This window comes from Oryctolagus cuniculus, chromosome X (assembly GCF_964237555.1).
Source record: "Oryctolagus cuniculus chromosome X, mOryCun1.1, whole genome shotgun sequence".
In the NCBI taxonomy this organism is placed as follows: domain Eukaryota; kingdom Metazoa; phylum Chordata; class Mammalia; order Lagomorpha; family Leporidae; genus Oryctolagus; species Oryctolagus cuniculus.
In genome coordinates this window covers 34,648,873-34,674,385 of record NC_091453.1, presented here as the reverse complement: position 1 = coordinate 34,674,385, position 25,513 = coordinate 34,648,873, and the positions used below count along the sequence as shown (strand labels likewise).

Sequence of the window (25,513 nt, the reverse complement as noted above, 5' to 3'; positions counted from 1 at the left end):
TGCACCGATCCGAAGCCAGGAGCTTCTTCCAGGTCTCCCATGCAGCTGCAGGGGCCCAAGCACTTGGGCCATCTTCTACTGCTTTCCCAGGCCACAGCAGAGAGCTGGATTGCAAGTGGAGCATTCAGGACTAGAACTAGCGCCCACATGGGATGGTGGCACTGCGGGCGGAGAGGATTAACCTACTGCACCATGGCACTTGCCCCCCCTGTGATATTTTTTTAATTCAGTGGTAAAAAGGGACATAGAGCAGCTGAAGTAGTTGGAGATACTCTTTGTATTGCACTATTGTGTAACTCATGTTCAAATGGCTTGTTTTCTGGTTATAAAAGTAACATATATTCATTGCACTAAATGCGAAAAAAAAATTTTTTTAAAAGAGGAAAAAAGGGGTCTGGTGCTGTGGCGTAACAGGTAGAGCCACTGGCTACAGTGCTGGCATCCCATATGGATGCCGGTTTGTGTCCCGGCTGCTCTGCTTCTAATCCAGCTCTCTGGGATGGCCTGGGAAAGCAATAGAAGATGGCCCAAGTCCTTGGGCCCCTGCACCCGCATGGGAAGACCCAGAAGAAACTCCTGGCTCCTGGCTTCAGATCGGCACAGCTCTGGCTGTTGCAGCCAACTGGGGAGTGAACCAGCGGATGGAAGACCTCTCCCTCCCTCCCTCTCTGCCTCGCCTTCTCTCTGTGTGCAACTCTGACTTTCAAGTAAATAAATAAATCTTAAAAAATAAAATAATAAAAATAAAAAGAGAAAAAAAGCAAGTATATCTTACCATCTGAAAATTGTCATTTCAAAAACTTTTGAGGGCCAGCATTGTGCTCTATCATCTAAAGCTGCCACCTGCAGTGCTGGCATCCCCTATGGCACAGGTTCATGTCCCTGCTCCTCCATTTCCCATCCAGCTCCCTGCTAATGGCCTGAGAAAAGCAACGAAAGATGGCCAAACTACTTGGGCCCCTGTCACCCACATGGAAGACCTGGATGAAGCTCTTAGCTTCGGCCGGGCCCAGTCTGTTGCAGCCATCTGGGGAGTGAAGCATTGTGTGTGTGTGTGTGTGTGCGCCTGTCTGTCTGTCTGTCTCTCTCTCTCTCTCTCTCTGTAACCCTGACTTTCAAATAAATAAATAAAGCTTTTTTTTTGACAGGCAGTTAGACAGTGAGAGAGAGAGAGAGAGAGAGAGAGAGAGAGAGAGAGAGAGAAAGATCTTCCTTTTTCCGTTGGTTCATCCCCCAAGTGGCCGCTACAGCCAGCGTGCTGCGCTGATCCGAAGCCAGGAACCAAGTGCTTCCTCCTGGTCTCCCATGGGTGCAGGGCCCAAGCACTTGGGCCATCCTCCACTGCCCTCCCGGGCCACAGCAGAGAGCTGGACTGGAAGAAGAGCAACCGGGACAGAATCCGGCGCCCCGACCGGGACTAGAACCCGGGGTTCCGGCACCTCAGGTGGAGGATTAGCCTAGTGAGCCATGGCGCCGGCCAGTAAAACTTTTTTTGGAGGGTCTGTGCTGTGGTGCAGTGAGTAAAGCCACTGCCTGAAGCATCAGCATCTTCTATGGGCATGGGTTTGAGTCCTGGCTGTTCCACTTCTGATTCAGCTATGCCTGGGAAACAGTGGAAGACAGACAGCCCAAGTGCTTGGGCCCCTGTACCTGCACAGGAGACCCAGAAGAAGCTCCTGGCTCTTTGGCTTCAGATCGACCAAACTCTGGCTGTTCCAGAGGTGTGAACCAGCAGATGGAAGTCTCTCTCTCTCTCTCTCTCTCTCTCTCTCTCTCTCTCTCTCTTTCCTCTCTCTCTTTGTAAACTGCCTTTCAAATAAACAAATAAATCTTTTTACAAGTTAAAAATTTTAAAATTGGATCATTTTCTTGCATTCTGGATGTATCTTCACATTCATAAGTGTATATGTGACATGTAAACACAGAGATACATAAGCTCACACTTGAAATAAAAAGAGCTAGGGTAATCCCATACTTTTGCTTGATAACATGAAAATTTTCTATAGTACTAGTTTGGATCTTTAATGGACAGATATTATAATTTGCAGACCTGCCATAATTTACTTGTATTCCTAGAAGTATACCCCTAGTATGGAAACTATATCATCAGTTTATAACAAATACCTTAGTATAGAAAGCTATTTACATAGATTTGATATTGCATTCATAAATTAACAAGTAATCCAGGTTATTTACAGCAAAATGGAAAAATGCAAATAAGTGAAAAGAAAGCCAAGTATAATATTCTTTTCAAAAAACTTTTGTGTATGTCATAAGACTTTCCTTTATATTATACATACATAAACACAAACATGCATGTTAAAATAGGAACATATTATGAATCATTTTTAAATACCAAAATAACAGCAGTTACCATGTATTGAATACTTACCACATTCTAGGCAGTGTGCTTTTCTCATTTAATCCCCTCAACCACTACTCAGTGGTTCCCAAACTTGCCTACACATTGTAATCGGCAGGGGAGCTTCACAAATTCTGATATCGGCATCCCATCGCCAGAGACTCAGACTCAATTGCACTGGGTAAGTCCTAAGCTTGGGGAGTTTTAAAAGATCCCTAGGTGATCTTAATGGACACACAAATTGGGGACTAATAGGTTTGCTACTATTTTATCCCTATTTTACCCGTTTGGAAATTTGGGAACATTAAGGCAAGCAACGTACCCAATATCGTACAGCCGATAAATTAAGATGGAGCAAGGGAGGGATGGGAGTCAGACATTTGGCACAGTGGTTAAGACACTGCATCCCATATCAGAGTGCCTGGGTTTGACTCCCAGCTCCACTTCTGTTTCCAGTCTCCTGCTAATGCACACCCTGGGAGGCAGCTGGTAGTGGCTCAAGTACTTGGGTCCCTGCCACCCATGTGGGAGACCGGATTGAGTTCCCAGTTCCCAGCTTCAGCCTGGCCCCACCCCGGCTGTTGTGAGTGAACCAGTAAGTAAAAGATTTCTCTCTCTGTCTTTCTTTCCCTCTGTCTCTATGCCTTTCAAATAAATAAAATAGGCAATTTTTTTAAATGTAAAGATCTAGCTGGCATTTGAATTCAGATCTAACCCAACAACCCATCCTATTAACTCAATAATTTGGAATCTGCTTTTTCCTCAATTTAACATTATATCATGAAAAAAAATTTTTTTAAAGCACTGTATTTACGGGGGGGGGGGGGGCGGGGAGACAGAGAGAAACCTTCCATCCTCTGGCTCACTCCTCAAATAGTGACAACAACAAGGCTGGGCCAGGCCAATGCCAGGAGCCAGGAGCTTCATCTAGGCCTCCCACGTGGGTGCAAGAGCCCAAGCACTCGGGCCATCTTCTACTGCTTTCCCATGTACATTAGCAGAGGGCTGGATAGGAAGTAGAACAGCCAGGACTTGAACTAGCACTCACACGGAATGCTGGCGTTGCAAGTGATGGCTTTACTCACTATGCCACAATGCCAGCCCCAGCAATTCACTTTCTTGAGATCTATCATAAAGAAATATTTAAAGATATGTAGAAAGATGTAGCAATAAGGATATTAGTTGTAGCATTTTCTATAATGGGAAAAATTGGCTAACACTTGCATTAGGATGCATCTATCCAAAGGAATACTGTAGTTATTCAATGTGACAATGTAGCATTCTATTTATTAACATAGAAATGAGTTCATGGGGTCAGTATTATGGTGTGGCAGGTAAAATCACCACCTGCAGCGCTGGCATCCCATAGGGGTACTAGTTCATATTCTAGCTCTCCACTTCCTATCCAGCTCTCTGCATCTGGGAAAGCAGCAAAAGATGGACCAAGTCCTTGGGCCCCTGCACCCATGTTGGAGGCCCACGTGGGAAGAAGATCCTGGCTCCTGGCTCCTGGTTCAGACCAGTCCCACTCCAGCTGTTACAGCCATTTGGATAGTGAACCAGTAGATGGAAGACCTCTCTCTCTGTCTCTTCCTCTCTCTGCCTGTAACTCTGGCTCTCAAATAAGTACATAAATCTTAAAAAGAAACAAATAAATAAATCTTTTTTAAGAAAATGAATTGCTGGATCCAAAGGTAAACACATTTTTGAAGCTTTTGATGAATATTGCCAAATTGCATTCCCACCAGAGGTATCAGGGAACACCTGCTTCCTGGTGTTCTTGCCAACACTGATTTCTGTCATTCCCTTTTAATCTTTGCAATTTATATTGGAGAATATGGCACACCATTCTAACTTCTCTTTCTGTACTACTGAGATAGCATGTTTTCTCATGTTTGCTGGCATCTGGATTTCTCCTGTTACATATCTTCCTTTGTGCATTTCCCATTCATTGTACCTTTTTCTAGTAAAATAATTGTACTTTTCTTATTGCTCTGTAAGTCTTTATGTGTTAAGGATGAGTCTTGTGCCAAATGTCTCTAGTTTTTTCATTAACTTTATGATTTTGCTAAAATTTTTATTTTCACATAAATGGTGCTATTAATCTTGTTCTTTATTATTCTACCTTTGGTATTATGCATACAAATACCTTCCCTAACCCAAGATTATATAAATAGTCTCCTATATTTTTTGAGTCCCTTTATCATTTCCTTCTCTTTCTTTTAAAATTTTAGTTCTTTAATTCCGCAGAATTACACGTCAGAATTGCCTACAAAGCTTCTTTAAATGCTTACATCTTTTCCTTTTAAATTTTTATTCATTTATTTTAAGAGCAGAGACTCAGAAACAGAGAGCTCGCATCCACTGGTTCACTCTCATATGTCCCCAACAGCCAGGGCTGGGCCAGTTCAAAGTTACAAGCCTGGAATTCAATCCAGGTCTCCCATATAGGTGGCAGAGCCCGGGTTGGGCCAGGCCAAAGCCAGCAGTCAGGAGCTCCAGCTGGGTCTCCCACATGCATGGCAGGGACCCAAGAACTTGAGTCATCTTCTGTTGCCTCCCCATGCACATTAGCAGGGAGTTGGATTGGAAGTAGAGCAACCAGGACACAAACCAACACACATAAAGATGCCAGCATTGCAGGCAGCAGCTTAACCTGCTGCGCCAAGATGCTGGCCCCAGAAGTATAATTTTTTAAAAACCACAGGTAATTCTAATGTTCTCCTTCTTTACTGAGAAACACTACTTTAGTCCTTCTAAATTGATGTGGGCATCATTTTTGCAAATTACTTCAGTATTTTTGTTCAAGAAATTATTTCATTAATTTGAAATGCTACTTTTATCCTAGTTAGTAAACTCCATGAAAGCACAGAACACACCTGTTTTCCCTAACCATTTCCATCTCTACTGTACCTAGGGTTCAATAAATGGTAATTGAATAATAAATAATACACAACAACACAAATCTCCAACTTCAAACTGGCTTCTCTTCAATATTTTCTTGGCTGTTGGACCAATACAACTGATGTTATTAATGCTGACCCTGAGTTATCAAAAATATTAAATCATGCCCAGTACATTCTGTTTAAAGTGGCCAGAAAGTGAAGTCAAAATAGTAATGTTGGCCGTATTTAAGAGGTATGAGGATTCTGATTAAATTCATGGCAGAACTCGACAGCAAAGAGCCAAGAAAATGAAAGAAACTGGAATTCCTCTAAGAGTTCCTCAATTCGCTCCAGAGGCTGACTCAGAAAGCTTCCTGGAGCTGAGGCCAGATCCATGAATTCCCTCTGCCAGGAGCCCATGGAAAGAACACTGGGACAAAGAATCAGGAGACCTAGGTTTCAGTTCTGTCACCAGGTTCAACCACCACCTGCTTGATCTTGGGCATGTCACTCAGTCTCTAGGGATCGGGCTAGATGCTTTCCAAGGATCTCTTCAGGTCAAAACCTCTATTTGAAGACCCAAATATACTAAAAGAGAGCAGGGCTTCCAAGGAAAATCTGAAACTACCTCCACAGAATAAGGTCCCAGTCCTACTCCAGGCAACGGGAAAATTAACTGTGACAGCCGTAGCAGTAAACAGATATTGTTAAATTTGACTAAGTTAAATTTATTTCCTGCTAACAATACTCTAAATATCTTACTACTACACAAAGGCACACCTTTATATGGCACTTACTTTGCTCCAAGTCCTTTGCATATATCATCAATCTTTACAACAACCCTATGAGTTCTAGGGTTTTTACAAAGGAGGAAAAATGGGACACAGAGAGGTTAAGCGACTTGCCTTCAGGCCTCACAGCTACGAAGTGACAGAAGCAATGGAGTTAAATCAAGACTCCCCCCACATTTAACTATTATGCCATACTGCTTTCCAGACATCATTGTACAATGCTTGGCCCCTCAGAGGTTGCCCCATATCAGGGATAAATAAGCTACAGCTATCCAAAGGGTTTCCTTATGTGGAATATTCCCTTCTTCACTAAATGCTAGAAAAAAAATAAGGTTTCACGCCAATGTAATTTTAGGCAGATCAGATTTCAGAGCCTGAGCTTACAAAATATATTACTTATTAAGAAAATATGACATTTTATTAAGAATTGTTAAACATTAAAATGTTTTATTATAAAATAAATCATTAACTGTGACATTTCCACTAACTATAGAGAAAAAAAAAAGCACAAGTCCTTTATGCATCATTAGGAACAAAACTTGAGCTCCCCACCTGCACATACTCCAGTTCCACACTTTCAAAACTGTCTCTGAAACATCCAGCTGGCAGCCCAGAGGTGTCTCAACCCAAACCGGTCAAACCAAGCTCTACACGAACTTCTACCATCCCCATGCCCTTGGGCCGCCTCTCATATTCCTCATCTCAGAGAATGACACCACTGGCCCTTACCACCCAAACTGGCTATAAGTAGGGCTGGCTTCTTACCACATCCTACCACAGAACATCCTAGAATTCATCCTATGCTTCTGCTCAGACCCTCGCCATCTCTTGTCTAAACCACTATTCCAGAAACCTTCCAACCAGCTCTTGCCTTTCACTGTCTTCAGCTCCAACCCCACCTCGGCACTGCTGCCAAAGTAATCTTTCTAGAACAAAATCTGATTATGTTACTTCCCGGTTTAGAATCTGTCCCCAGGATAAAGTGTAAAATCCTTCCTACTACATACAAGGTTCTTTTTATGATCTGGCCTCCGACTACCTTCCCTGCTTCATCTGAGGTCGTGCCCCTATACATCTTGCACTAGGCAAACAAAGCAACGTGCAAGTCCCCAAACACTGCTGCTCCGTTTGCCCAGAATGCAGTTCTCTCACTTGCCCATCTGGCAAAGTCCTGCTCATGTTGTTAGACCAGCTCAAAACTCGAAGTTCATCATGCTTTTTTCTCTGGGCTTCCACTACATTTTGTGCCTCTCCCTATTGTAACACTTATTCAACATGATACAATTGTCGGTTTAGGTATCTGTTTTTGCCAAATGATAAGGAACCTTCCAGGGTCCTGCTTCTTAATTCCTCTTGGTATTCTGTTTGCTGAGTGAGAAAGAATGTGCGGGATTTAAGTGAAAATATAAAAACTGCTCTTGATAAATGCCCATTGTGTGCATGAAAGTGGGCATATAGGCCAAATCCCATTTCTGCGAGTATCTTTCAATTGACAATTCTTAAACAGTCAAACGATCTGTTATGTTTGTGTGCAAGTATGTATTTAAACCATAAGCAACATAAGTAAACATGTTTAAAAGATACATTAGACTACCAACAAACCTACCTGTTGAATATTTATAGTCAAGTTACTTTGTTCTATTCCATTTAAATGATCCTTAGAGTTAAACCCACACTTTCTTCTGGCAAAAATAAAAATCCTATATATTCTTGGAGATTCTGATACTCTGACATTCTGATACAAAGGACACAATCATCAATTCCACCAAAAAGAAAATAATGTTTGTATGTAGTAGGAATTACAGGTTCATGAGAGATCCAATCCGTTAGCCAAGATACCATTAAGCTTTGCTTTGGGGTAGCTTTTATGGTTAAAATAGGCATTTTCCTTATATCATCAAATACAAACACTGTAACATTAACTATGATTTTCTTCAAACTAAGTCCCAAGAAAGTTTTTATTGGGAAGAGGAAGCCAGAGAGGCTTCCTTTATGCATCTATCTTGACCACCTTTGAGAATCCTTCAACAGAAATTTGTAGGAAACAAATGAAAAACACAAATAGGAAAAGCTATCATCCACGTCCTCACATACAACTCCCACAAGCACAAGTTTAAGTGAAGTGAGTTCTTTGAATGCTCTGGCAGGACATTTTCCTACTTCTCCCCTTAACCTCCACTGGAAAAGAATTTGGATTTCTAGCTAACAGCAGCTTCTTTAAAACGAAGGTGCTTTGTCTTTGCAAAGACAAAGGGTTAAATTAAAGAAACATCTGGCTGCTGGCCACTGGCTTGGGGGACCGGATGGGGGTGGAGGATAGAGTAGGAAGAAAAACCAGTTAGAGAAATAAGTGTTAATTTCTTACCCTGCCACATGGCCATCTTGATCCTATCTTCTCCCACACTGGGGCCTCAGGCTCAGAGTTTGCCAGAGCCCCCCAGTTTTGAAGGGAGTCTCAAATGAGGTGTGGATGGAAAGACAGCTGTGTGGCCACTTTCTCCAAGATGTTAAAGCCTCAAACCTGAAAACGTAAACAGAAAAATAAATAGCTCCAAAGGAAAAATAAACATTTCAAATGCTTGAAAATGATCCCTCAACCCCTCTCTGAATCTCTCTTCTGAAGATAAGCAGCAAACACAGTAGTGTCAACTTTCCCCCTAAGCAGCATGGCGTGGTGGCAGAAAGAATCAGAGATCTAGAGTCAGTGAATATTGCCACTGAGGGCTGTGCTTGGGTAAATGGGGTGCAGCATCTCAAAGGACAAGAGGCTGGATTTGATGAAAGTTGTGCCTTTCTATCTCGAGTTCCACGCTTTGGAAATTGAAGAGCAGCATTAATATCCAATCCCCTCCCCACCCCACCCCCAAGATACCTAACTTTACATTAAGAATAAATCTCATATAAGTTAACAAAATAAATATAAAGAAAGGAAGCATAATAAAAAAATTGAGTGATAATGCCCTTTGGGGTGGTGGTTCCTCCACTCCATTTCATTATATTTTCCCCCACTTTGCAAAGTTCCTATAGTGAGCATACATTGTTTTTATAATGGGGGGAGAATGAATCCAAGAACAAGAAAACTGTAGGAATAGAACACCAATTTCAGTGAAACCAAATTAATTCACCTTGGTAAAACTCCAAATCCAATCTTAGTGCAATAGCATTTGAAAGGTTATAAAAGGAAAAAAGTGAGAGGTGTGACTACTGGAGTTAGTTTCGACCAGTGCTTTGATATACAAGATTATGTCCATTTCAACAAGTTCTTTAATGAATTGGTCTTCCTTACTTAGCACACAAGCCAATCAGAGGTCCTCACCTTTCTACCTTGGTGAACATCAAAATAGACTGCAATTTCCATAGCTTCTGAGGTTGGTATTAACTTCAGAATCATATTGGCCTCCTTTGATTACCGTCCTTTTTTATTTTCTTAAGGACAAAAGGGTTAATGTATACACCAGTCCTCACAACGCTAACATTGAAAGGTCAGGGCTTTGCATAAGGAAAGGCTGGCGAAGTCCAATAAAATCAGGAGCTCACAAACTCCTAGGATGAAATCGCCAGGAAAAAGTGCTCGGGCTAGTTATCTGGAACAGTCTGTTTTGATTTGCCTTTTTTTCCCCCCCTTCTCCTATTTCGCGTGAAGTTAAAACGTACTGATTTGTGCCTCGAGAGACAAGGCGAGATTTAACATCTCTGCAGTTAAACCTGGGTCGTTTCTAAGAAATGTACAAAGTGAATACCCAAAGTGGATTCTTACTGGCTTTGAATGCTCCAACTTCTGGATTTCCCGTGCGTCCTCGGGGCACCTTCCACTGGCGTTATCACACAGCCACACATACACCTTTCCTTGGAACGCCAAGCAAGTGATTTATTCTGAAATGGTAATAAAGGTAAAGGCACGTCAACCAGCGTAAAAGTAAAGCTTGCCCTGTTGGGTAAAGGCGCTCGAGCGCTAGGGCTTGAACGTCTGGAAAGAACCAGCTAAGCGCGTTCAAGTGGCAAAAAAGAAAACGCGCAACAACTACTTGGTCGACAGTTCGGACTCGACTTTGCAAAGACCCACGCAAACCTGCAGCAAATCCAGGGCAGGAGGGAGAAGAATGGGGCCTCGACTGAGCTTTCCCAGCAAAAGCCAAGCTACGCCTGTCCCTGGAAAGGGGATGCAAGCAGCTAACCTCCCAGATTCAAAAGCGGGACGGGCTTGGCGCCGCTCCGCTCCGCAAAGAAACTTCGCTCGGGCAGCCCAGGGACCCTTCTCGGAGAACAGGGCTGGGCTCCTGGGGAGATGCCGCCCCGCACTGGCTAGAAGTAGCCTGTGTGCCTCCTCCGAGTGCCGGGCGCCGGCGGCAGGGCTCGGGGAACCCCCATCTCCCGGGGAGGGGGGGCCGAGCCCGAAGGGAGCGCTTCCCCACCGTCGCTGCGCTCGGGGTCTGCTCTGGGGACGGGCTGGGGGCCAGCGGCCCGCAAAGGACCTGTTGGGGAAGGACAGCCCATTTGCTTTTACCTGTCGCCGGGGTCAGGAACTGCGGAGCCCGGGTCCGCCGCCGGTGGGCAGCGCGCTCGGTTGGCTCTGGCGTCCAGGACACCAAGTTGAGCTAGCGCCCCACGTAGCCGGCAGAGCTTCATTCACACAACCCAGCCGGGGAGGAGGGGGAGTGGAGCGGGCGCGCGGCTCATGTGACAGGAGCCTCGCGAGTATCAGCTCAGCCCAACCCGTGTCTGCGCGTGCGCGCCACGGCGGGCGCGCACCCGGCACCTCGGCCCAGCCCGGGAGGGGGCACGCCGGCAGAGGAGGAACCGTGCGGGAGGAGTCTCGACGTGCGCAATCGCAGTAGGGCAGCGGCCTCGCTGCCATATTTAATAAGGACTGGGTAGCTGCTGAGCCGGAGCTGGGTGTGTCAGATACGTCTCAGAAAGCAGTGTCTCGTTCCATTTCAGTTTCCAGCTTCCGGTGCCTTGTTTTTCGTTTTGTCCTGAGAATTAAACAATTTATCCTGAGCTTCTAGCCCACGGAGCAGTTAGTAGTAGAAATATAATGCTAATTATGTTTACATTACACAATTTGGTGTTACATGCCAGGCACTGTTCAAGCCCTTTCTTCTTCTTCTTTTTTTTTTAAATCGCATTTAATACTCGCAGTAACCCAGTAGAGTATATGCCATTACTTCTCCATTTTTACTCATGAGAGTACAGAGGTAAGTAATTTATCCAAACCCACATGATAGTAGGAATAGGAAAAGTGATCAAATATACGGATACTTTCAACAGCCAAATGGATCCTCATAGCAACACTGGAAAATCTATATTGCAGTTATCTGTATTATCTCTATGTTAGTAATTACAAAATGGAGGTTCAGAAAAACAAGTCCCTGGACTAGTAAGTGGTAAAACTAAGACTCAACCGGGTCAACCCAGCTCCAAACCTCTATCCTGGAGTCAGAAGAGCCCCCCCCACACACACACACATTTTACAGAAGAAACTTATACCAAATAGGTATAAGTTAGGGTACACTGACTTACTTAAAGACGATCCAGCTAATTAATTATTAGCAAAACTGAGACTGAAATCCTCATAACCAATCCAGGAAATCTTACTAGAACCCAAACGCTCTAATTCAGAATGCACCACAGTGAAACTTTTGGATGCTTACTTAGGAGAAGCTAAGTGGTCAGGGATATACATGACTTAGGCTTTTGACCCATTGCAGTGAGGGGGCGTTGCACACCAGAGAAACCAATGGAGAAAGAGATAGACTGTAGGATTTGGGGTAAGGGTAGAATTTAGGTGAATTTTAAACAAAGCTTTTTTTTGGGGGGGGGGGGTAAGCTTAATGCAAAACAGGACTGTGTCACTTGGAGTAACTAGCCATCAGGTCTGGACCGGGGGAGTGAACTGAAGAGTTTCATTTCCCTGGAAACCACAGAGTAAAGATAGATGCAGAATATTGTGTCCCACTACCCCTTATCTGAAGCTCTGCACCTGGCATGGAAATCTGCGTCAGAGAAACATGTCCTCCAAAGATGGGGCATTCTAACCAATGTGATTTCTTTTCTTTTTTATAAGATTTATTTATTTATTTATTTGAAAGAGTTACACACAGAAAGGAGAGGCAGACAGAGAGAGAGAGAGGTCTTCCATCCGCTGGTTCACTCCCCAATTGGCCGCAACGGCCAGAGCTGCGCCAATCCAAAGCCAGGAGCCAGGAGCTTCTTCTGGGTTTCCCACGCGGGTGCAGGGGCCCAAGGACTAGGGCCATCTTCTAAAGTTTTCCCAGGCCATAGCAGAGAGCTGGGTTGGAGTAGGAGCAGCCGGGACTAGAACTGGCATCCATATGGGATGCCTGCGCTTCATGCCAGGGCGTTAACCTGCTGTGCCTCAGCACAGGCCCCAGTAACCGATATGATTTCAAGCAGCAAAGTTTCTGATGTGTATGAGGCTTAGGCTTAGTGACTAAAAATGTAGTGATCATTCAAATCCTGGTGTTATCACTGTACAGCTGCAGTGTGCCTTCAGAAGAAATACTGTTGTCTGTTAAATTCCCAGCTGGCTTTCTCTGCTTCTGTTGTTGCAGCCGAATGGAGGCCAGATTTTTACTTTCTCGGTCCAAAATAAGTTTTACTTTCTCTCCAGTAACATTTAGTTCCTCCCTTCAGGTACTCGTGGTGTGTAAGACAGCCACAAGCATATAGGAAGGGTCAGAGAAGTCCTCTAATAAAGATAAATCCTAGTGGTTGTAACACCTTCTGCAAAGATGTGCAAGCAGAAAGTCAGATGTGAGGACTCGTGAGTGCGCCTATGTGGTTGAAGCTTGGGGTAGGGAATAATAAAGGAGTTACGGGAGATACAACCAGAAGGCCCAATTTTGGAAGATGGTAAACATTGGACTGATACTTGTGAAAGGCTGAGTTACAGAGAGGCAGAGGCAAAGAGAGAGAGAGAGAGAGAGAGAGAGAGAGAGAGAGGTCTTCCATCCTCTGGTTCACTCCCCAATTGGCTGCAATGGCCAGAGCTGCGCCGATCCGAAGCCAGGAGCCAGGAGCTTCCTCGGGGTCTCCCACGTGGGTGCAGGGACCCAAGGACTTGGGCCATCCTTTACTGCTTTCCCAGGCCATTAGCATGGAGCTAGATGGGAAGTGGAGCAGCCGGGACTTGAACAAGCGCCCATACGGGACACCAGCACTGCAGGCAACAGCTTTACCCGCAACAAAACAGCACTAGCCCCTGGACTGATATTTTTACTTACTTCAAAAGTGACTGAGAAAGAATTGAAGCTTATGAGCAAGGCAATCCTTTTACTGAAACTGTCTTCTCTTTTTAAAGATTGATTTAAGAGACCAAGCAACATAGAGAGAGAGAGAGAGAGAGAGAGAGAGAGAGAGAGAGACAAAGAGAGATTTTCCATCCACTTGTTCACACCCCAAATGGCTGCAACAGCCAGGGCTGGGCCGGGCCGAAGCCAGGAGCCAGGAATTCCATCTGTATCTCCCACATGAGTGGCAGGGACCCAATTAGTTGAGCCATCATCTGCTGCTTCCCAAAGTGCCTTAGCAGAAAGCTGACTCAGAAGCAGAGCAGCGGGGTCTCCAAACAGGGCTCAATATGAGAGGCCAGAATTGTAAGCAGAGGCTTAACCTGTTGCGCCACAATGCTGACCCCTATAACTCTTCTTTTAAAAGGTGAATCTAGGGCCAGCGCTGTGGCTCACTTGGCTAATCCTATGCTTGCGGCGCCGGCACCCCGGGTTTTAGTCCCGGTTGCTCCTCTTCCCATCCAGCCCGGGAGGGCAGCGGAGGATGGCCCCTGCACCTGCGTGGGAGACCTGGAGGAAGCACCTGGCTCCTGGCCATTAGGGGAGTGAACTAATGGAAGGAAGACATTTCTCTCTGTTTCTCACTGTCTATAACTCTGCCTGTCAAAAACAAACAAACAAAAAAAAAGAATCTAGGCTGCTTGTTTGTTGCTTCCTTTTTTTCTGTCACTGCAGGATAGAAGAAACCGGAACTTCTTTTTAGGTTGAGCCACTGGTGAAACAGTAATTGAAGAGGCAAGAAAAGGAAGATATAAGTATTGGAGTAAAATACGTGGGGCAGTGGAAATGAGGTCCAGAATAGGAGCTAACCTTTTTTTTTAAAGATTTATTTATTTGTTTGAAAGTCAGAGTTACAGAGAGAGAAAGAGAGGCAGAGAGAAAGAAAGATCTTCCACCCGCTGGTTCACTCCCCAATTGGCTGCAATGGCCTGAGCTGCGCCAATCCAAAGCCAGGAGCCAGGAGCTTCCTCCGGGTCTCCCACGTGGGTGCAGGGGCCCAAGGACTTGGGCCATCTTCACTGCTTTCCCAGGCCATACCAGAGAGCTGGGTTGGAAGAGGAGCAGCCGGGACTAGAGCCAGCGCCCATATGGGATGCCAGCACTTCAGGCCAGGGGGTTAACATGCTACACCACAGCGCCGGCTCCAAGGAGCAAACTTTGTGAGAGATATATCTTCATCTGAGTCAGGAAAAAGGGAGTTAAAAGACAGCAGTGTGGTTGGAACTAAACTTGGTGCGAAGTTACCTCTGCAGTGCAAATCTATTGGCGTTGCTTGGGGTAATGGTTTATTTGGGAGAGAGGAGCAGGGGCCAGGTTAGTTTATGGAGAGGCCTGCAGTACATGCATGTGGCCACTTGATGTCGCCACCGACCGCTGACAGCTTGGAGGGCTTCAGCTAAAAAACATTGTCTCTCTTGTGAATTGCAAAACAAAACAGTTACAAGGCTGGGCTCCTGAGTCACACTGCTTGGGCTCCGGACTAACCAGATTCAGACACTTGTTAGTTGTGTGACCTCATTCAAGTTACCTGATTTTACTCTGCTTCAGGTTTCTTATCCATGAGACATTAGGATTGAATAGATGTAGAACAGTGAGAACAGATCAAGTGCTCAGTGTTAACTAGTAGTGCTGTTGCTGCTCATGATGATGAATGGGGTTCTTAAGTCTTTGGATCCTCGAGAGTTTTTCAAGAATTACTTGTATAGTATGTATAAATGCTTAGACAAGGGGTCATCAAAAAGCTTGTGGAAAATGCCTATTATGAGGAAACTATTTATGGATTTTCACTTTTTTGCACTAAAATAAACTTAACTTTTTTTCCCATGAACTTTTTGAATTAACTTTCCAAGTGACATGGTCAGAGTGTGTGCTAACAAGGCAAAGCTAACAGTTGAATTAAGACATGGATTCTGACTGTTAACTCTGTTCTCTTCCCCATGGCTTAGACCACAGTCTGAACCTTAGTCAGATGTCCTGTATGTGTGTGCCCATGGTCACAAGCGCATTTGATCAAACCAATAAAGACATCAACATAAATGAGTCCTCTGCTGTCCACTCTCGGAAAAAAATGGAAGGATATTCCCACCCTCACCCCTCGCTTTCATGGTCAATAGACTTGATCAAGAGCCATTTCAGGTCTTACAAAGCAGAGTACACATGACGTCATTTTAAAAGTTAATTACTAGCCTGCGCCGCGGCTCAATAGGCTAATCCTCCGCCTAACAGCACCGGCACACCGGGTTCTAGTCCCGGGAGGGGCGCCAGATTCTGTCCTGGTTGCTCCTCTTCCAGTCCAGCTCTCTGCTGTGGCCCGGTAAGGTAGTGTAGGATGGCCCAAGTCCTTGGGCCCTGCACCCCATGGGAGACCAGGAGAAGCACCTGGCTCCTGGCTTCGGATCAGCGCAGCGCGCCGGCCATGACAGCCATTGGAGGGTGAACCAACAGCAAAGGAAGACCTTTCTCTCTGTCTCTCTGTCCACTCTGCCTGTAAAAAAAAAAAAAAAAAAAAAAAAAGTTAATTTCAAAGAGAGAACAAAACAGTGAGGTTAGTAGTACCTTAGAGTTAATTTTACAAAAGAAAAACCACCTGAGCTATAGTTCATGCTGATACCTAAATTACCATGTCTAAACGAGATTGATCTTTCATTTTCAAATTGGCATTGCAAACAGAGACTGAAATAGGTACACTGATGACATGGCCACGTGCAGGAGACAGTGAATGTTTCTGGAATTGTTCTTACTTATTTGTGCACCATTTTGTAGAGTCCTTACTATGGTGCCAGCCACTGTGCTAGCCCCTAGGGATTTTAGTTTGAAAGTAAAGTAGCTGGAGTGCCCAAGAGATTCCATGGATAGTTCTAGAAAAACAGGGCAGAATAAGAGACAATGAAGCAGGTCCTTTAGTTTCAGGGATCTATAGAGACAATAGGTTAGAAAATTTGGAAAATGGAGTGATCTAAGATTGATTATAATTGCCTACTGCCTGGAGAGTTGAACATCAAAATTAGCAATTGGCTTCTATACCAGTAATTGGTAGCTAAGCTCATGATTGCAAAAATACTAATGAAGAGTGCAGTGAGAAAATGTAGGCAAAGTACAAAATTATTGATAACACACTGTTAATAAAGCCGGGCCAAAGAAGAAGTCTTCCCAGAAATTGCTGGTGGGAGTCAACTAGAGCAATTTTGCAACAACCACAAAAATTCCAAATACATGAGACTGTGATACCAAGAATTCATTTCTAGGAATTTCTCCTCCAGATATATTTGTAAGTATAAAATGTTGTATGTACAAGGTCATTCACTGTAACATTGTTTGTAATGATTTTTTTAAAGGGAAACAACCAGATGTCCCTCAATAGGAGACAGAGCAAATAAATGATGGTACGTTTATCCGGTGGGGGAACAAAAAGGAAAATGCTCTTCATATACTTCGGCATAAAATTCCCTTCCATACATTATGTGGAGAAGCAAAAGGTACATCTGTGTACTTTTTCAATTTGGGCCATGGACACGCATTATGTATTCAGTTATATGTTTTAAAAAGTAATCTGTCAAGAAGAGTGTTTAGATCCAAGAGCCAGTTGGGTAGCTTATTCCTTAGTGCCAGGCAAAGAAAGATCCTATTAGTCTGTGAGCATATATGCAAGGAATGCTCAAAAAGTTCATGGAAGATGCAGATTATGAAAAAAAGCTAGGCCGCCGCAGCTCACTTGGCTAATCCTCCGCCTGCGACGCCAGCACCCTGGGTTCTAGTCCCGGTTGGGGCACCGGATTCTGTCCCAGTTGCTCCTTCTCCAGTCCAGCTCTCTGCTGTGGCCTGGGAAGGCAGTGGAGGATGGCCCAAGTGCTTGGGCCCTGCACCCGCATGGGAGACCAGGAGGAACCACCTGGCTCCTGGCTTCGGATCGTCGCAGCGTGATGGCCGCAGCACGCCAGCCATAGCGGCCATTTGGGGGGGTGAACCAACGGAAAGGAAGACCTTTCTCTCTGTCTCTCTCTCTCTCAATGTCTAACTCTGCCTGTCAAAAAAAAGAAAAAAAAAGAAAAAGAAAAAAAGCTAAGCATGACTTTCAAAATTTCTGCATCAAAAATAAAATTAGCTTTAACATTTTGGTATTCATTTTTTTGGGGGGGGTAGGAATCTAACCTGCTGGTTTACTTCCCAAATGCCAAGACTGGGTGAGGTCAAAGCCAGGAGCTGGGAACTAAATCCAGGTCTCTTATGTGAGTGGCAAGTGCCCAAATAACTTACAAAATTCATCACCTTTATCCTCCAGAGTAGGAAGTAGCAGGAAGCTGGAGTCAGGAGTTAGAACTGAAGTTTGAACCCAGGCACTCCGAGATGGGACGTGGGCATCTTCACTGACATTTCAGCTGCTAGGCCAAATGAACTAGCCCAAACTTATCTTTTAATTCCAACTTTTCCACAAAATGTTTGAAGTGCCTTCCTACTGGAAAGTCTACAGCCTGCAAAAACTAAGTCTTTATACGTCTCTAACTGGACTCTAAATTTGGGTGTTTTTCATGGGAAATTTTGCCTCTTAACAATACTCCTTGGGTTGCCCTCTATGTAGGAGAAGTTCAAGTTAGCTTTATTAGAGGGGCTGTATTCTAAAGGAACCGATAGGAGAGCTTGTCTGGGGAATGGCTTTGAGGACTTGCGGGTCTCTAATCTGTAAATCCATTCAGCTCTATAGAAATTTCTGTTTCATAAAAGAGTTGAAGCATTTTTCAAACTATTTGAAGAAAATGCCCATTTCCCCCAGATTTATAAAACCAACCGTTTTTATAAAATGCAAGGGAATTCTGAGAAAAGTGAAATAAAAGCAAAGACATACACAAGACAATCTTAACTCTTATATGATTATACTAAAGAGATACAATATTACACTGCCAAATTGTTAATAAGGGGCCAGCGTTGTATGGCTCAGCAAGTGAAGCTGGTTCCAAGTGCTGGTTCAAGTCCTGGCTGTTTTGATTCTGATCCAGCTTTCTGACAATGTGCCTGGGAAGGCAGTGGATGATGACCCAGATGGATTTCCTGGCTCCTGGCTCCTGGCCTCAGCCTGGCCCAGTCCTGGCCGTTGCAGTCATTTGGAGAGTGGAAAGTAGATGGAAAGTCTCCCCTCGCCCTTTCAGATAAAGAAATGGATAAATTGATAACTCATTTTGAAATTTGTTGCTAAGGTTTGGAAAATTTACTCTCAAGTTCATGCTAGTTCGATATGCACCAATAGTAAACAGTGGGCCATGGACCACTACCACAGTGCCCAGCTCCTTGCAGGGCGTCAATAAATGTTGGGTCTACTACACCGTTCTTGACAGAGTGCTTTCTACCTGGGAGTGTAGTTTTTTAAAGATTTTTTAAATTTATTTTATTTGAAAGGCAGAGTTAAGAGAGAGAGGGAAGTAGGGAAGAAAGGAGGAGGGAGAGAGAGAGAGAGAAAAAGAGAGAGAGGTCTTCCATCCCCTGCTTCACTCCCCAGATAGCCACAATGGCCAGAACTGGGCTGATCTGAAGCCAGGAGCCAGGAGCTTCTTCCTGGTCTCTCACGTGGGTGCAGGGGCCCAAGGTCTTGGACCATCTTCCACTGCTTTCCCAGTCCATAGCAGAGAGCTGGATCGGAAGTGGAGCATCCAGAACTCAAACCGGCGTCCATATGGGATGGCCATACTGCAGGCAGCGGCTGTACCTGCTATGCCACAGCATCGGCCTCTGGCAGTGTCTTTTCACATCTTTGTTTTCCGTTTTTATCCTCACATTCACCTTCAGAGTGAAATGGAGCAGATTTTGTCATTCCTGTTTGACAGAAGATAAAGTTGAGGCACACAGCTTTGGTGATTTCTCTGCTTTGAAGCAGCTACTTATTGTTGAAATCCCAAATTCATATCTGGCCACTATTGCATCGTGTAGCAGCAACAATAGGAAAACCCTCAAGTCACAGAGAATTTCCCAAGGATTTCATCAAGTTAATAGCAACCCCCCCCCCAAAAAAAAAAGCTATCTTGGATTTTCCAAGTGGCAGCAAGCGAACAACATGATCTGATAGGAAAAAAAAGAACAAAAAAAAAAAAAAAGGAAAAGAAAAAACAGAGCTCTAGATCGGAATCCAGGCTTGAGCAAGAGATTTTACCTCTGAACCTGTCTCCTTTTCTCTAAAAGGGATAATAACAGCCTCTCTTCAAAGCTTTACTAAGAAGGAAAAGGTGAGCACAAATATTCAGGCACATAGTTCAGATACAATATTTGTTTAATATTAGATTCATTTTAGAAAGCCTATATTAAAGATTTTGCTCCTTAATCTCATTACATGGAATGTGTGCCATCTACTGGTGAAAATCGAAAACTATAGCTCAGGGAAGGAAACATTGCTCTCCTTAGGAGAGATGGGGGATCCTTCTTGTGTGCCTTTCACATAGGCTACTAGGAAGCTTGGAGTCAAACCTTTAGTTCACTCCTAGCAGAACAACAAAAGTTTATGCATTGTATTTGTTGATTGTTGACCTCGCTTCTAATTCCATTTTATTTTCCTCTCTGTATTTACATATTTGTGTAGTCACCGTAGATACCTTTAGAATAAGCACAATACTGATTTACTAAATCATTATCTAATTTTACTTAAAATCAGATTTACTAAATTTACTAAAACTAAATTTACTAAAGAAACCTAAGTAGGAAATTTACAAGAATACATTCTTGTATAACATTGTTATGTTGGTCCACTATCTTGGCAACCTCCAAAATCTAACAATAGGTAAAAGAGTTGGATAAGTTGACTCTAAGACAAAATGGAGGTAGAAATAATCCAAATTTTTTAAAGATTTTTATCTATTTATTTGAAAGGCAGAGTTACAGAAAGACAGAGGCAAAGGCAGAGAGAGGGAGCGGGGTCTTCTATTCACTGGTTCACTCCCCAAATGGCCACAATGGCCAGAGCTGGGCCAGTGTGAAGCCAGAAGCCAGGAGCTTCTTCCTGGTTTCTCATGTGGGTTTAAGGGCCCAAGGAGTTGGACCATCTTCTACTGCTTCCCCAGGGCATAACAGAGAGCTGGATCAGAAGAGGAGCAGCCGGGACTAGAATGACAGCAATACTGAAATTGTATTACAAGGATTTTATGGTGCCCATATGGGATACCGGCACTTCAGGTGGCGGCTTTATCTGCTACACCATAGCACCAGCCCCAAGTAATCCAAATTTTAAAACGTCTTTAGGGGTGGTCATTGTGGAACAGCAAATTAAGCCTCCACTTTGGATGCCCATGTCTCAGAGTGCCAGTTTAAGCCCTGGCTACTCCACTTCTGATCCAACGTCCTGCTAATGCACTCTGGGATGTGGCAAATGTTGGCTCAAGTGTCCGGGTCCCTGCCACCAATGTGGGAGACCTGGATGGAATTCTGGGCTCCTGGTTTCAGCTCGGCCCAGCCATGGCTGTCTAGGGCATTTGAGGGATAAATCCACAGATGATTCATATTCTCTCTCTCTCTCTCTCTCTCTCTCTCTCTCTCTCTCTCTCCCGTATGTGTGTGTATGTGTGTGTGTGTCTTTCTGACTTTCTAGTACATTAAAACAAACATTAAAAAATAAAACAAAATAAAACTTGAAAACTCCAAATCTATGAAGATCAAAGTGACCATTCCCAAATAGTACTGAGATACTACAGCCTGAGTTGAGTGACATATTCATTTATTTATATACTGGGTACTTAACATGCATCATACACTGTTCCAGGTGCAGAAAATCCAGCAGTGAGCAAAAAGATAAAAGTCCATATGCTTAACGGAGCTCCCTCTTAGAGAGGAGGATGGGGTAAAGGCAGATCATTAATAGTATAAATAAAAATACTAGGGGGCCGGCGCCGTGGCTCAATAGGCTAATCCTCCGCCTAGTGGCACAGGCATACCAGGTTCTAGTTGGGGTCGGGGCACCGGATTCTGTTCCTGTTGCCCCTCTTCCAGGCCAGCTCTCTGCTGTGGCCAGGGAGTGCAGTGGAGGATGGCCCAAGTGCTTGAGCCCTGCACCCCATGGGAGACCAGGAGAAGCACCTGGCTCCTGCCTTCGGATAGGCGTGGTACGCCGGCTGCAGCGCGCCGGCCACGGCGGCCATTGGAGGGTGAACCAACAGCAAAAGGAAGACCTTTCTCTCTCTCTCTCTCTCTCTCTCTCTCACTGTCCACTCTGCCTGTAAAAAGTAAATAAATAAATAAATAAAAATAAAAATAAAAATACTAGGGACTGGCACTGTGAAGCAACGGGTGAAGCCGCCACCTGCAGTGGCACCGATTTGAGTCCTGGCTGCTCCACTTCCAATTCAGCTCTCTACTGTGGCCTGGGAAAGCAGTAGAAGATGGCCCGAGTCCTTGGGCCCCCGCACCCATGTGGGAGACCCGGAATAAGCTCCTGGCTCCTGGCTTCAGATCGGTGCAGCTCCAGCCGTTGTAGTCATCTGGGGAGTGAACCAGCAGATCCAAGACCTCTCTCTCTCTCTCTCTCTCTCTCTCTCTCTCTCTCTCTCTAATTCTGCCTTTCAAATAAATAAGTAAATCTTTAAAAAAAAAAGATACTATATGGCCTACACAGAAGGTAGGTGCTGTGAAAGAAATTAAGATGTGAAAGGATCTATAAAGGAATCTGGAAGGTGGCAACTGAAAATCGGGTATTCAGGGAAGGCCTTGAGAGAAGGAGACACCTGAGAACGCGACATTCGAGAAGGAACGTGAAGACCAGGTTAGAGAAGAGACCTTGCTAGTGGTCTGCAGGAAAGGTACTGTGCTTGGGGTGGAGGGAAGACTCACAGATGGACATTGGCTTGGAGCGACTGGGAGTAGCTGGTGTGGTCGAAGCACTGCGAGCAAGTAAGAGGGCAGCGGGTGACCGACCAAGCCAGAAAGTAACAGTGGACCAGATCCCACCCGGGACCAGATCCTGTGCAGCTATTGAAGGACTTGGCCTATTGCTCTTGCTTGAGCTATGACTTGGGGGCCATGGGAGGATTTCAGATCCGACTTGTCTCTTAAAAGGTTTGCTCTGGTTACTGTGTTACATAGCAGGGCAAAGGTGGAAGGAGAAGCACCGGTCAGGAAGCTATTTCAATAATCCAAGCCCGAGATAATGGTCACTTGGAGCAGAGTGATAGTGGTGAGAGTGATAAGAAGTGGTCACATTGCATTTCTCTTTGAGGTTGCACCATCAGGATTTGCTGATGAATTAGATGTGACATATTAGAGAAAAAAGTCAAGCCGCTGGGAATAAGGACTTCAGGAAGATAGAAATCAGAAACTCAGGTTTTTTAAAAAAATAGTTTGTCTTTTCATTTGTTTTTCCCTTTTAAGACTTTTTTACTGATTTCAACTGAACTATGATGTTGAAATTTTAAAATAGTACAAAGAACACCCGAGTTCTTTTTTACCCACACTCATCCACTGTTAATATTCGTATTTTCTCTGCTTCTCTTTAAATTGCTGTTTAATTTTAATTGTCACATAATAATTGTACATGCTTATAAGGTATAACATGATATTTTGGTACACATATACATGGTGTAATGAGTGAACCCAGGCAACAGTTAATAACATTTTAAAATCTAAAATACATATTAGATATCCATGTGGAGATATTAATTAGACAGCAAGTTATATGAGCTGTAGTTTAGGGGAAAGATTTGGGGCGGAGATAGAAACGTGAGAGGTGACAGTAGCTGGGGTTTAAAGTCAGGAGGACAGATGAAATGATTGGGGGGAGAGGAGCGAAGAGAACGAGACTGAGATCCAATGCTCAAATTAGGCATCAGGAAGCTGAGGAGGAACTGACAAGGAAATGCACAAAGTGGCCAGGAGATGAGTCCAGAGCAGTGTGGCAGCCTGGGAACAAGTGAAGAAGCTGTTTCAAGAAGAAGGAGTGATCAACTGAGTTCCACGCTACTGACGGTCAAGTCCAATGAAGATGATGGTGGATGTGGCCATGTGGAGGCCCTTGGTGATGATGATTAGGTAGGTTTTTGCCAAAGTCATAGAGGACGCCAAAAGCTTGCTAAGAATGGGTTTACAAGAGAATGGAAAGGGAATTTCTGAATGTGTACAAGATGGGGTGAATGCACTTATCGTTCTTCCTTCCACTAAGAACAATTCTTCACATTATATATAAAACCAACATAAGATGACTCTGAAAGAGGAAGAGAGGAAGGCACACCAAACAGGGACCTTGGAGCCTGAGGAATAACATAGTATTTGAGTGCTCCCGGTGGAGGCCTAGTGGAGAACCTGAACTTTCTTACATTCCCATCTCTCATTCCATGGTGAGTGCAAGGTACGAAGCACAATTTTCCTCTTCCTCTCCTGCTGGCTTGGTGTCAGAAGAGGCCAGTTACAACAGAAGATTTATTGAATAAGATCCAGAATCTCATCACATGACACCTGATGCGCCCAGGATGGAGACAAAAATCATATAAGAACCAAAAGAATCTCAAAGAAGAGGAAGTAATCAACAACGTAAGACCTATATGACACCAATGCTGAAATTGTATTACAAGGATTTTATAGCGTACAACATAAAGATGTTTCAACAACAATTAGGAACAGGCTTGAGATGAATGGAAAATAGAAACTCTCAGCAAAGAAAAAAATAATATAAAGGAGCACTAAATGGAAATTTTAGTACTTAAAAATAGACTAGCTGAGAGTTAAAAACGCATTGGATGGGCTCAGTAGCAGAAGGGAGAATGTGGAGGAAGCAATGGGTGAACTACAAGATAGGACAATAGAAACTGCAGTTTGATCAACACACAGAAAATAGACTGGAACAAAACAGAGCCTCAGGGAGTTGTGCAACTATAACAAGAGTTCCTAACATTCAGGCGATAATGTGCTCAGAAAGACAGAAATATGGGACTGAAAATGTGTTTGAAGAAATAACGACTGAAATTTTCCAAAATGTAGGAAAAGACATAAACCTACAGATTTAATTAACTGAGCAAACACCCCCCCCCAAAAAGAACAACCCCACCGAAAATGAATAATCACAAAGATTTAAAGGGGGGGCAGGTTTTCGGCCCAGCAGTTAAGATGCTCACTGGGACACGTCCATCCCGCACTGGAGTGCCTGGGTTGGATTGCCAGCTCTAGCTGCTGAGTCCAGCTTCCTGCTAATGCAGACCCTTGAATTGGGATCCCGGTTCCTGGCTTCAGCCCCAACCAGAGAATCATTGTGGGTGTTTGGGGACTGAGTCAGCAGATGGGGCTTTCTCTCCGTGTGTGTGTGTGTGTGTGTGTGTGTGTGTGTGTTGCTCTTTCTCTGCCTCTCAAATTAAAAAGAAAACCTGAAATCATCAGGAAATAACTACTTACCTAGACAGGAAAACAATGAGAACGAAAGGACATTTCTCATCAGAAACTATGGAGGGCAGAAGGAAGTGGCACAATGTTTTCAAGTACTAGAAGAATAGAATATATAAAGAGTACTTAGGCCAGCGCTGCGGCTCAATAGGCTAATCCTCTGCCTGCGGCACTGGCACCCTGGGTTCTAGTCCCGGTCGGGGCGCCAGATTCTGTCCCGGTTGCCCCTCTTCCAGGCCAGCTCTCTGCTGTGGCCCAGGAGTGCAGTGGAGGATGGCCCAAGTGCTTGGGCCCTGCACCGGCATGGGAGACCAGGAGAAGCACCTGGCTCCTGGCTTCAGATCAGCGCGATACGCTGGCCGCAGCGCGCCGGCCATGGCGGCCATTGGAGGGTGAACCAACGGCAAAGGAAAACCTTTCTCTCTGTCTCTCTCTCTCACTGTCCACTCTGCCTGTCAAAAAAAAAAAAAAAAGAATACTTAAAAATTGAACAAGAAAAGAAACCAATCAATCCAGTTAAAAATGAGCAAAAGACAGGAAAAAGTAATATACAATTGGAAAATTAACACCTTAATAGGTAATCTCATGGTGTGTATGTACCTGCCAGAAGCCAAGAAAAGTTTCCAGGGTGCATGTCTGCTGTGCTGGGTAGACTTCATTCCACATGAGCACTGGGTGTACACATTCTGGGGTACTCTGTGCCAGGGAGCTATGGAGAGGCCCAGCAAAAAGTCCATGTGTGGAAGAACACACTGAATGGCAGCACTGGGCTCCTGCTGCCAGTGAAGAAGATGCAGCAGCAGCTGCTGATGCTGCGGAAGGTGCTAACCACCA

At 44.4% G+C, this 25,513-nt stretch overlaps 1 protein-coding gene across 1 annotated transcript in view; it reads right to left on the bottom strand.

The window, feature by feature from the left end:
* The window catches only part of CLCN5 (chloride voltage-gated channel 5), a 176,531-nt gene extending 165,729 nt beyond the window's left edge, over positions 1-10,802 (bottom strand). The window contains exons 1-3 of the mRNA XM_008272337.4: positions 10,543-10,802; positions 9,796-9,911; positions 8,404-8,559 (exon numbers count right to left, since the gene is read on the bottom strand). Coding sequence (XP_008270559.1) covers positions 8,404-8,419 — 16 coding nt within the window. The 5' untranslated portion in view covers positions 8,420-8,559; positions 9,796-9,911; positions 10,543-10,802. The remainder of the gene's footprint in view (positions 1-8,403; positions 8,560-9,795; positions 9,912-10,542) is intronic.
* Positions 10,803-25,513: the final 14,711 nt, after the last annotated feature.